The sequence below is a fragment of the Microcaecilia unicolor genome, chromosome 8 (assembly GCF_901765095.1).
Source record: "Microcaecilia unicolor chromosome 8, aMicUni1.1, whole genome shotgun sequence".
NCBI classification, from domain to species: domain Eukaryota; kingdom Metazoa; phylum Chordata; class Amphibia; order Gymnophiona; family Siphonopidae; genus Microcaecilia; species Microcaecilia unicolor.
Window position 1 is genome coordinate 216,145,150 of NC_044038.1, and position 14,201 is coordinate 216,159,350.

General features: G+C 42.8%; 1 protein-coding gene across 1 annotated transcript in view; it reads right to left on the reverse strand.

Moving 5' to 3' along the window:
- Positions 1–14,201, reverse strand: part of PTPN1 (protein tyrosine phosphatase non-receptor type 1) — a 118,455-nt gene that overhangs the window by 48,363 nt on the left and 55,891 nt on the right. The window contains exon 3 of the mRNA XM_030213587.1: positions 4,318–4,418. Within this exon, the coding sequence (XP_030069447.1) occupies positions 4,318–4,418 (101 nt within the window). The remainder of the gene's footprint in view (positions 1–4,317; positions 4,419–14,201) is intronic.

Here is a 14,201-nt window from a genome sequence, read left to right on the forward strand (position 1 = left end):
TCGCTCCTTTCTTTTTAGCCTCAGTTCTTGTGGAGCCTGTTTGCAGTTACCCCCGTTCTAACTTGTATTGTTTTTTTCATTGGCATGTTCCTCCATCCTTTTCTCTTAGCACAGTTTCAATAATAATAACAATGCTATCTTGCCATTTTAACTACTTTTTATTATATATGCAAACATTATAAACCAGAATCCTGTTGTATGTCTCCTATCCCTCTTGAACTAGTTTTAATAATATCTAAGCAGTTTACAGATATGTAAGGTGATGGGCAGTATATCAAATAAGGCCTCATGGTGCAATCAGTAGGTTACTTGTTTACTATGCCCATGACCCGAGTATGAATACCACACTGGGATTTCTGTCAGGTCTGGCCAACTCAGCCATCCACGCATTTTCAGTTGGTGAATGAGTACCCAGCCTTAGCCAGGGTGTAAAGATAACTGGGGAAGGCAATGGTAAACCACACTGTTAACAGTCTGCCAAGAAGTCATCAGGCAAGAAGAAATATCAAATGCAAATCCAAGCAGTGGGACCTGAAGACTAAGTACGACAATTCCATACACTGTGATGTAAGAGATGCAAAAAATATGAGCTGGTTTAAAAAGGCTAAGTTTGGACTTCCGGTGATGTCACCGCTGAACATGGCAGTGTGAGGCTTTAGCTCCCGAACAAAAATTGAACAATACCCTGATCGTTTCAGTGGATTCAGTAGTGGAGGTTATCCTGCTTTTGACTGCTCGATGGAGTACAGTGTTGGAGTGGTGGGCAAAAAGAAACCAGAATAGACTAAGGTCCCAAGTTGTGTGGGAGATGCTCAATGGTAACAGGCGCATGTGGAGAATCAACGGCACCAAGGCACAACTCAGACGAAAGTGCATCTGAAGATGAGAGTATCACTTGGAGCCCGGTGAGACAGCAGAGATTTGGACTTAGCGTCACTTACCAAAGAGGATATGAAAGAGTGGATGTCCGAGTTAAAATCTGAATTCCAAGCTTTGGAGTTAAGGACATTAGAGCAGGTATTACCTGTTGAATATAGGGTATTATATAAAGTTTGGGATTTGACAGAGTATTGTGTGCCTGAATATTTGGTGCTAAAGGTCCAGCCTTATTTACCAGCCCGCACTTTGCTACAGCAGTTTTTGACCCTTCCTGGGACTAGCCAGACCCGCCTTGTGGCTACTCGGCACAGTGCATTTTTTTTTTGGCAGGCACCATTCCTATGGAACTACCTCAGAAGGAATGACGTTTCTTTTATGCAGTTTTAAAAAACTGAAATCATATTTCTTCCAACAGGCTTTCGGGATGGCCAGTTGCCTTGTGCAGATATTACCACAGGCCTGTAGGATGATGGTGTGCATGTGGTTCTTGGGATATGCGGTTTTTCTGCTGTCCTATTTTTATATTGGCGTTCTTTTCTAGTTTTATTGTAAACCACTATTTGTTTGGAAGAGTGGTATATCAAGTGTAATAAACTATTAAACTATTTGAGAGGCCGCACGTAAGAAGGAGTGCAGAGTGGGTGAGCAGGAGGAAGGCCTAGCCTTGCTACAAAGACAGCACCTGGATCTACAGCAGGAGATGCAAGATTTGATAGAACAGGTAGATCTGGAAAATAGAGCCCCAAGAAATGATGTCAGGATTACAGGGGCCTCAGAGACTGAGGCTTTTGCAGATGCCACGCAGGTAGTACAACGTTTATACAATGAATTGACTGGTGTTGGCGATGAAGAAGACTGGGAGGACACCCGCTCTTTGAAAATAGATAGAGCATATAGGGCCTTGGGACCTAAAAGAGGCAAACTTCCAAAAGACATTGTGGCATGTATACATAATTTTCAGAAGAAACTTTACTAAGGAAAGCCAGGGACCATGTTGATATCATCTGGGACAATCATAAGATCAAAATCTTTGGAGATTTATCGAGCATCACCCTACAAGAGAGGAGGGAATTTAAGGAGGCTTTGGGAGTGTTACGCAAGGAAACTATCAAATATAGTTGGTTATTTCCCTTCAGGCTACTGGTGACCATTAGAGGTGGCCATAAGAAGGTAACAGAAGTAACGGAATTATGGCAAATCAAAAAGAGGGCCTCACTGCTGCTGGCATTGGGAATCCAAACATTTCAGCATCCCAGAGACTGGCCCACTTTCGCTGACAAAAAGTGGGGGCTGTGAGATCTTCATTGGGCATGCCCCAGCACAAGGTGAAGAAGGAAGCTCCGAAGATCTTTCAGCCATTCCCTTAGTTTGATGAAAGACCAAAAGCAAGAGTGACTATGTTTAGGTGTACATTTTCTGTTTCATCTGGCAAGCAAGGAGTTATTAAAGTCACAGTTTGGGTTGCTCTTATTTGGAATGTTCGGATTGGATGGGTGGAGGTAACAGTGTGTGTGTGGCTATACATGAGGTGGGTGGATATGGAAATTATTGCAAATCTTGTTTGCTAAAGTTTGTATAGACTGCTTAGTGAATAAGTTGGGAGTAAATTTTTGTATGGACATTTACTGATGGGGAATGGATGGAACGGAGTATGTGGAAAGCATGGGGTTTTTTGAAGAAACTGCACGGGGTGTGTATCAATGGGCTTAGGAGTATGCTGATCAGGGTATAAAGAGTATTGGGGTGGAGGGGTAGCTGTGTCTCGCTGTAGTGTGCAGAAAGTTATGCAATTTGCACTCAGTGGGGGAGGAAGGGCTCAGGAGGTTGGAGGGAAGAGTAAGAGCTGCACAGAGGTATATAGCAGGACCAATGGGCCAGTATGAATAAAAGATAGAGGTTTTACTTTTTTGTGGGAATGGTCTCCGATTAATATTAGGCAGAGATTAAGTATGGTAGGGAGAATCGGGGTAAGAATAGGGTCACTAAATGTAAAGGGTCTTAACTGTCCACACACAAGTCAATTGCTCTGGTTAGGAATTTGTTTCATTCAAGAAACACATCTTTGCCAGCCTCATGAATATTTACTTGCACATAAAAAGTATCCTAAAATCATACTGGCTGCTAACAGAAGAGTAGAAGAAAGGGGGGTGTTTATGTTTATTAGGATTTCATAAAACCACCCTTATTTCAAAATCAAGGACAAGAATTCCCTACAAATAGGGCAGAACAGCATTCAAACAGATAGATATTAATAGCAGGGGACTTGAAAATAGTGTGTACTAATGAGTATAAGAACTTGCAAGGGAAGTGAATCATCTGAGTGGGCTCTATTAATGGGCTGCAGCTGACATGGTCAATCTATATGCGCCTAACTCACACCAAGGGGTAAATCAGGATTTGGAAAGATGGGATAAGCTCGCTCTCAGGTACATCAGAAGCAGAAAGCCTGCGAGGGAATCTATGGGACCATTAGATCACGAAGAAGCAAAAGGGGCACCGAGGGAGGACAAGGCAATAACGGAGAAACTGAATGAAGTTTTTGCTTCGGTCTTTACGGAAGATGTAAGAGATCTACCTGTACTGGAAATGGTTTTCAAGGGTGATGCGGAGGAACTGAAAGAAATCTCGGTGAGCCAAATCAACAAATTAAAGAGTAGTAAATCACCTGGACTGGATGGAATGCATCCAAGGGTACTCAAAGAACTCAAGCATGAAATTGCTGATCTGCTGTTAGTAATATGTAACCTGTCGTTACATATTACTAACACCCACAACATTCAGATTTACTAAATGTTAGCTTATATAAGACAAGTACCCATGCCCCACCAATCATTACAGTGCAAAAATAATCAAGGGAGCATAATACCACAGAATGGCATTTGCTATCCTGCATATTCCAGGATATAATCATCCATAGTACCTGACTGAAGATTGGGCTGTGGCCAATGTGATGCCGATTTTAAAAAGAGTTCCAGGGGTGATCAGTGAACATAAAAAATCCTCACATGATTCACCAATAAAGAGTTTTTTGGACACTCTTTATTGGTGAATCATGTGAGGATTTTTTCATTGAAGCACTGTCCACAGTTCACAGTTATTTTGGTGCACTATATTCACACACAGTTGTGCCCGATGATGGTGTGAAGTTCCAGCCAGGTTGTGAAACTTATTCTATTTGGCTGCAAGTTAGGGAAGAGCGTTTTCTCTATTTCCTACTTCAGTATTCCCACACTGAGGACTCAACTAATTATATTAATTATTGTTTTCCTTAAAGGTGTACACTCGCTGTTATTCACACTTAATTTCTGAGAGTATTTTTTGTATTTTTGCATATTATTCTATTTTCTTGAGGGTTCTATATATTGTTGACTAGTTCTGGATGAGCAGGTGAAGTATGGAGTACATTTTATTGTACTTTGATGTGTGCTTCATAGTTACCTGGGTGAGAATGTAGCTTCTTTGGGCTTCCTCCATTTTTATCAAACTAGCGTTGATATAGTCATTATCTCCTTGGTGCAACTTAATTCGGCTGTGATCAACTAAAGCATGAAAATAATCAGAAATGCAGACAAATAAATAGAGGCATATGCAGCAATGCTAATGAGGAACAGTTCACCAATTAACGTCAATGACTTAAAATCTCAGTAATCAAATGAAGAAACAAAGGAGTATTCTAAGGCGCAGACGATGCGATTCCTTAATGGTTTTCTTTTGTACTTACTGTTTCTTCTTAATTTGGGCTTGAATACTAGGATGATTTCTTGTTTATTACTAAATCTTATACAAAGACTGCTGTTTGGTTTTTCTTTTTCTTCCCTGTATTTTGAGATGTAAAAATTTGAAATCTAATTTAAAAAAAAAAGAAACTTAAAGGAGTATTCTTTGCAATGTTCAAATTAAGTACTGTATTTTTTTTAGATCAAGAAAATTAAAAATGGCTTACTTTTAAAATTTGTTCTAAGTCACCCATTTAAGTCATATAAGCAACTTCACGTACGTTGAAGGAATGTCTAGAGTTCACAGAAACAGTACCTAATAGCACTAAAAAGACCATCTGACCTGGCCAGTCTGCCCATGCATTGCAACTGATCAGTGCTACAATTCCTTCCTCTCCCTGGGAGGTTCTCTTGTACTTGGTCCCATGCTTTCTTGCATCGTGATACTGTCCTTGCCTCCACCATCTTCACTGGGAGGCTTTTCCATGCATCAGCCACCCTTACTTTAATGAACTACTTCCTTAGACTACTCTGGAATCTCCTTCTTTTCACAACTTCATTCAATAACCCCTCCTTCTAGAGCTTTCTTTCTGCTGAAAGTTTATCTGAAATATCTTTTTAGCACTCCTTTCCTGAGAGCAAACAGGCTAAATTACTACAGTTGTACGATTAGCAAAGAAACAAGCAATAAACTCTTCCCAAAAGTGGAGATTTATGTAACTCATCACTTATTTGAAGTGTTGTCATCAGAGAATGAATGCTATGAATAACTAATTTTCATGTTGCATAAACAGCGAACTCAATGAAAGAACACATTTGGGACTAGAACAGATGCCACAACCCAACAAGTGACCCAAAAACAGCTTTAATCAGATAATCCTATCATTTTTTGCTTATCAATGGAAATGAAATACCACTGAAACCCAAGACAAGTAAACAACCCTGAAAATAACAGAAAGGTGGGAGTTGAAATTCCTTAGAAATAACCTTGCAGCACTAGTACACCAAATAGCAAATTTGAAAGAAAGGAAGTACCCAAGCAATAAGGAGAAATTATGCCTTACCTGGTCATTTTCTTTCCGTTAGTCAGCTACACAGTCTGCACAACAAACCAGCAGAACGAGGTACAGAAAAAAAGCGGAGTTTTACTAGTGACCTCACCGGTATTAGCTGGTTGAGCTCCTGGAAAGATCAAGTATGTAACTGCCAAAGTAGCAGAAGGTCCCTTTTTATAAAGCACTCATGCCCCATCAACCATTACAGCCGCAATAATAATCAAGGGAGCATACCACCACAGAATGGCACTTGCTATCTTGCATACTCCAGGATATAGTGGTCAGACCACTATAAAGCACACACCTCCCCCCAATGGCGAACCACTCACTTAACAAACAAGAACGAAAAACCTACACCACAAGAGGAAAAATAGACCCGGTAATATTCTGGCAACAGATCTACCACAACGGATGGACAATAAGGGTAGATACAAACCAATTTCTCCTAGAATGGGACGATAGATGCATATTCATATTAGACAATATTGCCCCAATTCAAACCAGAACCTCACACAGAAAGAATTCAATACCATGGTTCAACGAAGAACTGAAAAAACTTAACACACAAGTTAGAAGGTTGGAACCTGTGTGGAATAAAAAGAAAGACGACCCCACACTTAATGCCTAGAAACAACTTCAAAGAAAATATAAATATACTATAAGACAAACTAAAAGATTATACTACAAAACTAAAATTGGACCAAACTACAAGGATACACATAAACTCTTCCAACTCGTGAATCAACTACTAGATACCACACCAGTCACAACCAACAGTAAAGATTCACCAGGTGCAGAGAATGTCGCGAATTACTTCAATGAGAAAATCATAAAACTGCGACTTAAAATATCTGTCAGCACCACTGACTACACCGATCTCCTTGACTGTCTAGATCCAGACCCTGGTGTATACCCAGCAGACAGAACCTGGACCAACTTCGAGATACTATCGGAGGATCTCATCTTTCACACGCTCAAAAGATTTGCCAAATCTCATTGCAAATTAGACATATGCCCAAACAACCTTATGACATCTGCCCCTCAACAATTTATAACAGACCTAATGAACCATTTGAACTATATGTTACAAAATGGACTCTTCCCGAAGGAGAAAGGAAATATTCTACTCACCTCCATACCCAAAGACGCAAAGAAAAGTGTGAGTGAACTAACCAACTACAGACCAGTAGCATCCATTCCCTTAATAACCAAACTAACGGAAGGAATGGTGACCAAACAACTCACAAACTACTTAAACAAATTCTAATACTACACGACTCCCAGTCAGGATTCCGGTCTAACCACAGTACTGAAACAGTACTAGTTACTCTCATGACTAAATTCAAATGATTGCAACTGGCAAGAACGTACTACTACTACTACAATTTGACATGTCCAGCGCCTTCGACATGGTTGATCATGGAATACTATTACATATCCTAGAGTACTTCGGAATTGGAGGCAACGTTCTCAATTGGTTCAAAGGGTTCCTAACCACACGATCATACCAAGTAACATCTAATTCGACTACATCAGCCACATGGATACCTGATTGTGGAGTTCCACAGGGATCCCCCCTCTCACCAACCTTATTCAACTTAATGATGATACCCTTGACCAAACTACTATCAAACCAAAACCTCAACCCATACATATACGCAGATGACGTAACGATCTACATCCCATTTAAACAAGATTTAAAGGAAATTTCCAATGATATCAACCAGAGCCTATCATGCATTCATGGGCGGATGCATTTCAGCTGAAACCCAATGCAGAAAAAACCCAATGCCTAATACTCACCTCTCAACGTAATACGAACAAATTCACCACCATTAACACACCAAAACTGAATCTTCCAATTTCGGACACCCTAAAAATTCTTGGAGTACCATTGATCGTCACCTAACACTTGAGAATCACGTGAAAAACACAACCAAGAAGATGTTCCACTCAATATGGAAATTAAAAAGAGTAAGACCTTCTTCCCAAGGACCGTCTTCTGTAACCTGGTACGATCAATGGTACTCAGCCATCTAGGACTATTGCAATGCACTCTATGCTGGCTGCAAAGAGCAAATAATCAAGAAACTTCAGACAGCCCAGAACACTGCAGCTAGACTCATATTCGGTAAAACAAAATATGAAAGTGCTAAACCCCTACGAGAAAAGCTACACTGACTCTCACTCAAAGAACGCATCACGTTTCAAAATATGTACCCTAGTTCACAAAATCATTCATGGAGATGCCCCAGTCTACATGTCAGACTGATAGACTTACCACCCAGGAACGCTAAAAAACAATCCCGCACATTCCTTAATCTTCACTTCTCCAACTGCAAAGGTCTAAAATACAAACTAACGCATGCATCAACCTTTTCCTACTTGAGCACACAATTCTGGAACACGCTGCCGCGCAACTTAAAAATGATCTATGAACTAACTTCCACAAACTACTGAAGACCCATCTCTCTGACAAGGCATACCACAAAGATCAACAAATGTGAACTCCTACACATATATCCAGAACTGCCTTACGATTTTTGCTTGTTATATTACTATCATGCTTTATCATTATCACGTCACCCAAGATCTTTTTGCAATACTAAATGTCTATTTTCTTATATATTTCCACTATTCATGATGTATTGTAAGCCACATTGAGCCTGCAAAGAGGTGGGAAAATGTGGGATAAAAATGCAATAAATAAATAAATATGACAATCTCATGGAAAACTCGTTTTGCTGGAAATTGTAATGTATGATTTGACTTTTTTTTTTTGTAAATACTGAAAGGGAAAGCACAGAGCATACCCAGAGTCCTGGGCCCAAGTCTTCTGAGGGCAGGCTGCAGAACAGTGCAACTGTGGCCTAATGATCAGTGCAGAGGGTTTTGACCCTGACAACCTGGGTTTGATTCCCACTGCAGCTCCTTGTGACCTTAGGCAAGTCATTTAACCCTCCATTGCTCTCTAGGGACAGAGAAAGTACCTGCATATATTGTGTGTATAGAGCTGAATACATCTAGTAGCGCTATAGAAATGAGTAGTAGTAGTAGTACTAAAGTAAGCCACATTGAACCCGAGTTTGCTTGGATATAAATGGGATGTCTCAAAAAAAAAAAAAAAAAAAAAAAAACAAGTTAAGAAAATTATCAGATTAGACATCATTTCTCCTTCCTTACCATCTAGCTGCACAGTTCTGCACAAGTGGGATGTATCAAAGCAGATCTACTGGGGGGGGGGGGGGGGGGGGGGGGAAGACAAGGCCCCCCGAATGACAGTCCTGCCAAAGTCCAAACAGATCCTGGCCAACATGTCCAATCCGTAGTGCTTGACAAATCAATGGAGAGACAACCATGTCACTGATATACTCTTCAGGTGCCACTGCCTGGGCCTCTTCCCAGGAAGTGACCTGAGCCCATGTGGATTGAGCCTTCAAGCCCTGAGGCACCGGGTGATTCTTGCAAATATAGGCGGGTCTCAATAACCACTTTGGTCCACCTCGCAATGGAGGCCTTAGAGGCTGCCTAGTCCCTCTCTAAGGATATGAAAAAAACCCCCCAAAAAACAAAACAAAAACAAAGAGGTGATTGGAGAAGTGAAAAATCATTTGTCTCTTTCAGGTACTGAAACAGAGTCCTCGGGATGTCCAGTTTGTGGAGCTCCTGCCTGCAGGAACAGAATCTTCTTGTCACAACTGAGGGCAAGCATACCTCCTGATTCACATGGTTTCGAACAGACCCAGAAAGAGACACATCTAATCAGCACTGGTGAAATCTGTCGTTTTACACCAGCTGGTTTCATTGCCTCCGACACAGCCTGTACTTCTGGCAAAACATGGCCATGTCGGGCACTTGTGTGAGTCCTGGTAGCTTTCACAACCAATAAAAGACTGTTTCTTTATAAGGTCTACTTTCTTCTTTTTGTTCCATGTTTGATCTAGTGGATCGGGTTACCTTCTTGTTTTCTCACTGAGATATGGGTCCCGACAAAAACAGAGCCTGTAGCTAGAAACTCTTTGAGGTGATGGTGACCAGAAAGACTCTGGAAATCAGAAGCTCGCAACAATCTGTGCTTGAAGCTTCTCCACCCAGTCCTCTGGAGGAACAACACTCCCCCAGGCAGTGTCAAAGCAGACTCCCAGGTATTCCAGGCCTGGGAGAGAAACAAGTGACTCTTGCTCCGATTCACCACCCAGCCTAGGGTCTCTGAGAGATGACTTCAGACGTGGACAGGCTGGCCTCCGTTGCCAAGTCCGCTTGAATCAGCCAGTCAAACAGATAAGGTTGCACCTTGATTCTCTGACAGTGCATATAAGTAGTGATCATCACTATAATCTTGGAAAAGTTGCAGGGAGGCTGTTGCCAGTTCAACGGTAATGGCACCCAAGAACAAAGATAACGCCTGTGATGGGCTGAAATGGGAATGTACAGATAGGTCTCCGTGAGAACTCACCGGCTGAACAGAGGCAATCACCATCCTGAGGTTTTCCACTTGAAAATGCCTGTATCCGCAGGCAAACATTTACTCCCTTCATGTCCAGACTGAAATGGAAGGATCCACCCTTCTTGGGGCCCCGCAAGGCCCTCCCAGAGAGAATCCCCTCAAAGGGGTTTATTGCAGGACATCTGAGAATCCCAAGCCTCTGTAACTCAATAAGACACGAGAGCTCCTCACGACGGAAGCGCCGGATCACACAGGACCACTCCTCCTCTTCCTGTGGGGGAGCGTCATCTAAATCTGAGAGAGACTGAGGGTCAGGGAGGATCTCCAGATCCTCCTAAGATGCCATGGAGCTGACCAGGACAACCAGAACCCCCCCCCCCGAACCCCTCTGCAGCACTTGGTGTCCACAAGGGGGCCCTGGCTGGGAACATCTGGGCTCCTAGGGGCCTTAGCCTCCTCCTGCAGAACTTGTTTCACCATTTGGGTCAAGCTCTGGAGCCCAATTAGGATCCCCCTGCAGGCGGACCCAAGGTGGGTGGGAAGGCAAGCCCCAAATGGGGCTCTGAAGAAGCAGCAGCAGAAATCAAGACTAGCTGGGGCAAAATGCCACCACTCTTGCCGAAGTAGGTCCCAATGGAGAAGGAGAAGTAGCAGCAGCAGATCCAGGTACCCACCACCCTCAGGGCTGTTCAAAGGAGAGAGTGAGCAAGCCGGAGGTGGGTTTTTTTTTATAAGGTTATTCAAGCCTTGGTTTTATCCCCCCCCCCCCCCCCCCCCCCCCCAGCAATTGCTTTATGTCCTGCGCCAGGGAATAAAGTCAAGCCAGGCAAAGCCAATTAAAAACTATGCCTGGGAGTCAAAGGGGAGCCCGAGAAAATTAAACCCAAACAGGATGCGCAGGCAAGGAGGGGTGGGGACATGAGGACCGAGCCACAATCCACCCAATGGATACTTTCTGGGGACAGCAAAGCTAAGCTCCATGCTGTACCAGGTCCAGTCTGGGGACTTGATAACCTGGGAGCGGCCCTTAGGTTCAACCAAGCTGTGTGGCTGCACCAGCAGAGCAGGTTGCTAGGTTAGGGACCAGGAGCACCAGACAGCATTGACCTACCATCTGCTCAGGTAGAAGGAAATACTGGATCTTTCCAGAGAACACCACCAGCTACTACGAGCGAGGTCACTGGTAAAGCTCAGCTTTTATCTTACTTTCATCTGTTGGTAGGAAGGGATAACACTCACTTGTGCAGAACAGTACAGCTAGACACTCAGGAAATGATCAGTTGGGTACAATCTACTGGTTTAAATTCCCTTCTGTTCCTGAACTGACTGGAACTAAGAATGCTATGGAGACCACCTTCACAGGCTGGGTGGGAGTCAACTCATCATGCCATGATGACATCTAGTTGCTGGATTCATGGCCCTAATTGCAAAATTCTAGAATGGTCCCCAACCAATTTCTGAGGTGAAGGCTTAAATTCCTTCTGGGGAGAGCAAATGGAAAATTATGTTTTACCTGATAATTTTCTTTCCTTTAGTACTACCAGACCAGTCCAGACTGATAGATTATGTCTGTCTACCAGTGAACTGAGGACAGAGAAAAAATAGTTCCAAGTAATTCATCCCTTAGTCACATCGTGCAGCCTGGAACATTCAGTATTTCAATTAGCCATGCAATGGTGCTCCCATCATACACAATGAAGAACATGGATCAGGGAAAAGCCAAAGGTTCACAGTGCTAGATCCAACTCATTACGTGGCTCATACTCAATTGATATACAGATTTCACACAGAGTCGGGAGACGTGCAACATGACAAAGGCTGATATAGGCATGAAAGAAACTAGCTCCATGGAGACATAAGAGTACCTAAGGATAAACCAGACAGCGGGGGTGGTGTCTGGATTAGTCTGGTAGGACCTAAAGGAAGAACATCATCAAGAAAGACAATTTTTCCTTCCTTCACATCCATACTAGACCAGTCCCAGTCTGATAGGATAAAGCAAGCTGTGTTCCCAATAGGGAGGGATGAAAGCATCAAAAAGTATAACAGAGGCAAAGATAACCTCTCCCGGAAATGGAAATCCTGACAACATGGAAAGCATACAGGAATAGCAGATAGATCTAAAGCAAAATGAGAACACTGACCTCTAAGGCAAGGCAAATATAGCAAGAAAAATTCTGCCAAAAGAGGTGCAGGAGAGCTGAGAAGACACCTTGGATAAGAAGGGAAAATAATGGAGCATGTGACCAGAATAAGACAAAGGTCCAACATGCGTATAGCTAACTGGGATGATACCAACCTCCATCTCTTAGAGACATGAGGAAATTGAGAAGTCAGAGGCTCATGAACTAGGGGAACCCTAATATAACCCCCAAACAAGGAACTATAGAACGCAGATATCAAGCATCAGAATGGGCTATAAAAGCCTTCAGAGAAGGAAACATGCTAAATGCCAAGTTAGAGTCCTGCACAACATGCAGAGACAGCCACTCTGAGCATAAAGCCATACGGATGAGCCAAACCTCGGAGCCAAAAGAGGGCTTCAAATTCAAGACAGAGTCCTGGTGAACAGGAGAACTGTGTCAATAGTAGGAGGAAAACTGCATTCTTTGCTTGGAGTCACTGGATGAGATGCCATACAAAGCCAGCTAGCGTCACTCTCCACAGCAAAGACTGAACATGTTCTACTGACCAACATGAGACTCGCTCCACAGCTAAAACCAGATGCGTGTTCTGCTCCAAATCTGGTGTCAGGTCAGGAGTAGAGTCCGCATTTTGAGATGGACCCGAAATGCGCATACAGAGACAAAGCTTCAGAATATCTCCAAGATGCATACCTAAAGGGAGAAAGCACTTCACCTGTCCAGAGAAGCTGCATGCCTTATACTGGGATTACGCTGTGTCCCATTTCCACAGATTGATCAAGCTCTACATGAAAGATGGATATACTGTATATTTAGAGATGGAGCAAGCGCTGCTCTGCATTCAGAGATGGAGCCATAGGAACAGCCATGCTATATTGGAAGAGATGAAGGAATACTGTACAGCTATAGATGCAGGTATGTTCCATGTCCAGAGAAGGATCTGCACCCAACAGATGCAAATGGATTTGGTTTAACAGAGATAGAGCTATGTTTCACCTAAAGAGGGCATTCAGAGAAAGCTCCATGCCAACCTTCAATGAGTGAGACCCACACTCAGCAAGCAGAGCTATTTCCTCCAAACATAAATGGAGCAAAGGAAATCAAACAAATGGTTTGATTCTGAATTAAATCAAATCAAATTTAAATCTTATATACCTCTAAAATCCTCTTGGTGGGTTCAGTGCAGTTTACAGTAATTATTTTTAAAGTACAATTACTGTAATTAATAGATTTTTAGTGAGTGAAGTACAGGTTTGCAGTATACAGTAGAAAATGAACAACAGTTGTGTGTAAAGCCTTAGGGTCCAATTTACTAAGGTTCGCTAGTATTTTTAGCGTGTATACAAATTTAGTGCACGCTGTGGACATGCCCATAGGAATATGGTGGGCGCCTACACAGAACGCGCTAAAAATGCTAATGCGCCTCTAGTGCAGCTTAGTAAACGGCCCTAAGTCTACTGTCTGGAGAGGCTTATGATGAGTGAAATACAGGTTAGCAGTATACAGTAGGCAATGAGTAATAGGTGTGCAACAAGCTGTAGCCTATTGCCGGGAGCAGTGGAGATGGACAGATTATAGTGACTGGGTTACAGGTTTGCAATATGCAATAAACGAAAGATAACAGGTCTGAATATACAATAAACAAGAGATCACAGGTTTACAATGAAAAGTAGGCTTTTTCAGAAGGGGTGGAGTGCAGTTCGTTCAGATGTGTGCTGGAGTGAGTAGGGACACTCCTGTGCCCACTACCAACCAACAACGAGGTAGGTCCAAGGAGGGGGTCCCCGGCAGGGTGGGGGCTGTTGGGTGGGGGGGGGGGGGAATTTCTACCAAAACTGTGTAGCCAATTTTGGTCAGGCTCTAGTAAGTACTTTCTGGGCTCCCCACTTAATCCTGTAAAAGAACTCTGGTGTGAGGGAAAAGAGGTGGTTCAGAGAGGAATGATTTATGTTTCTATAAT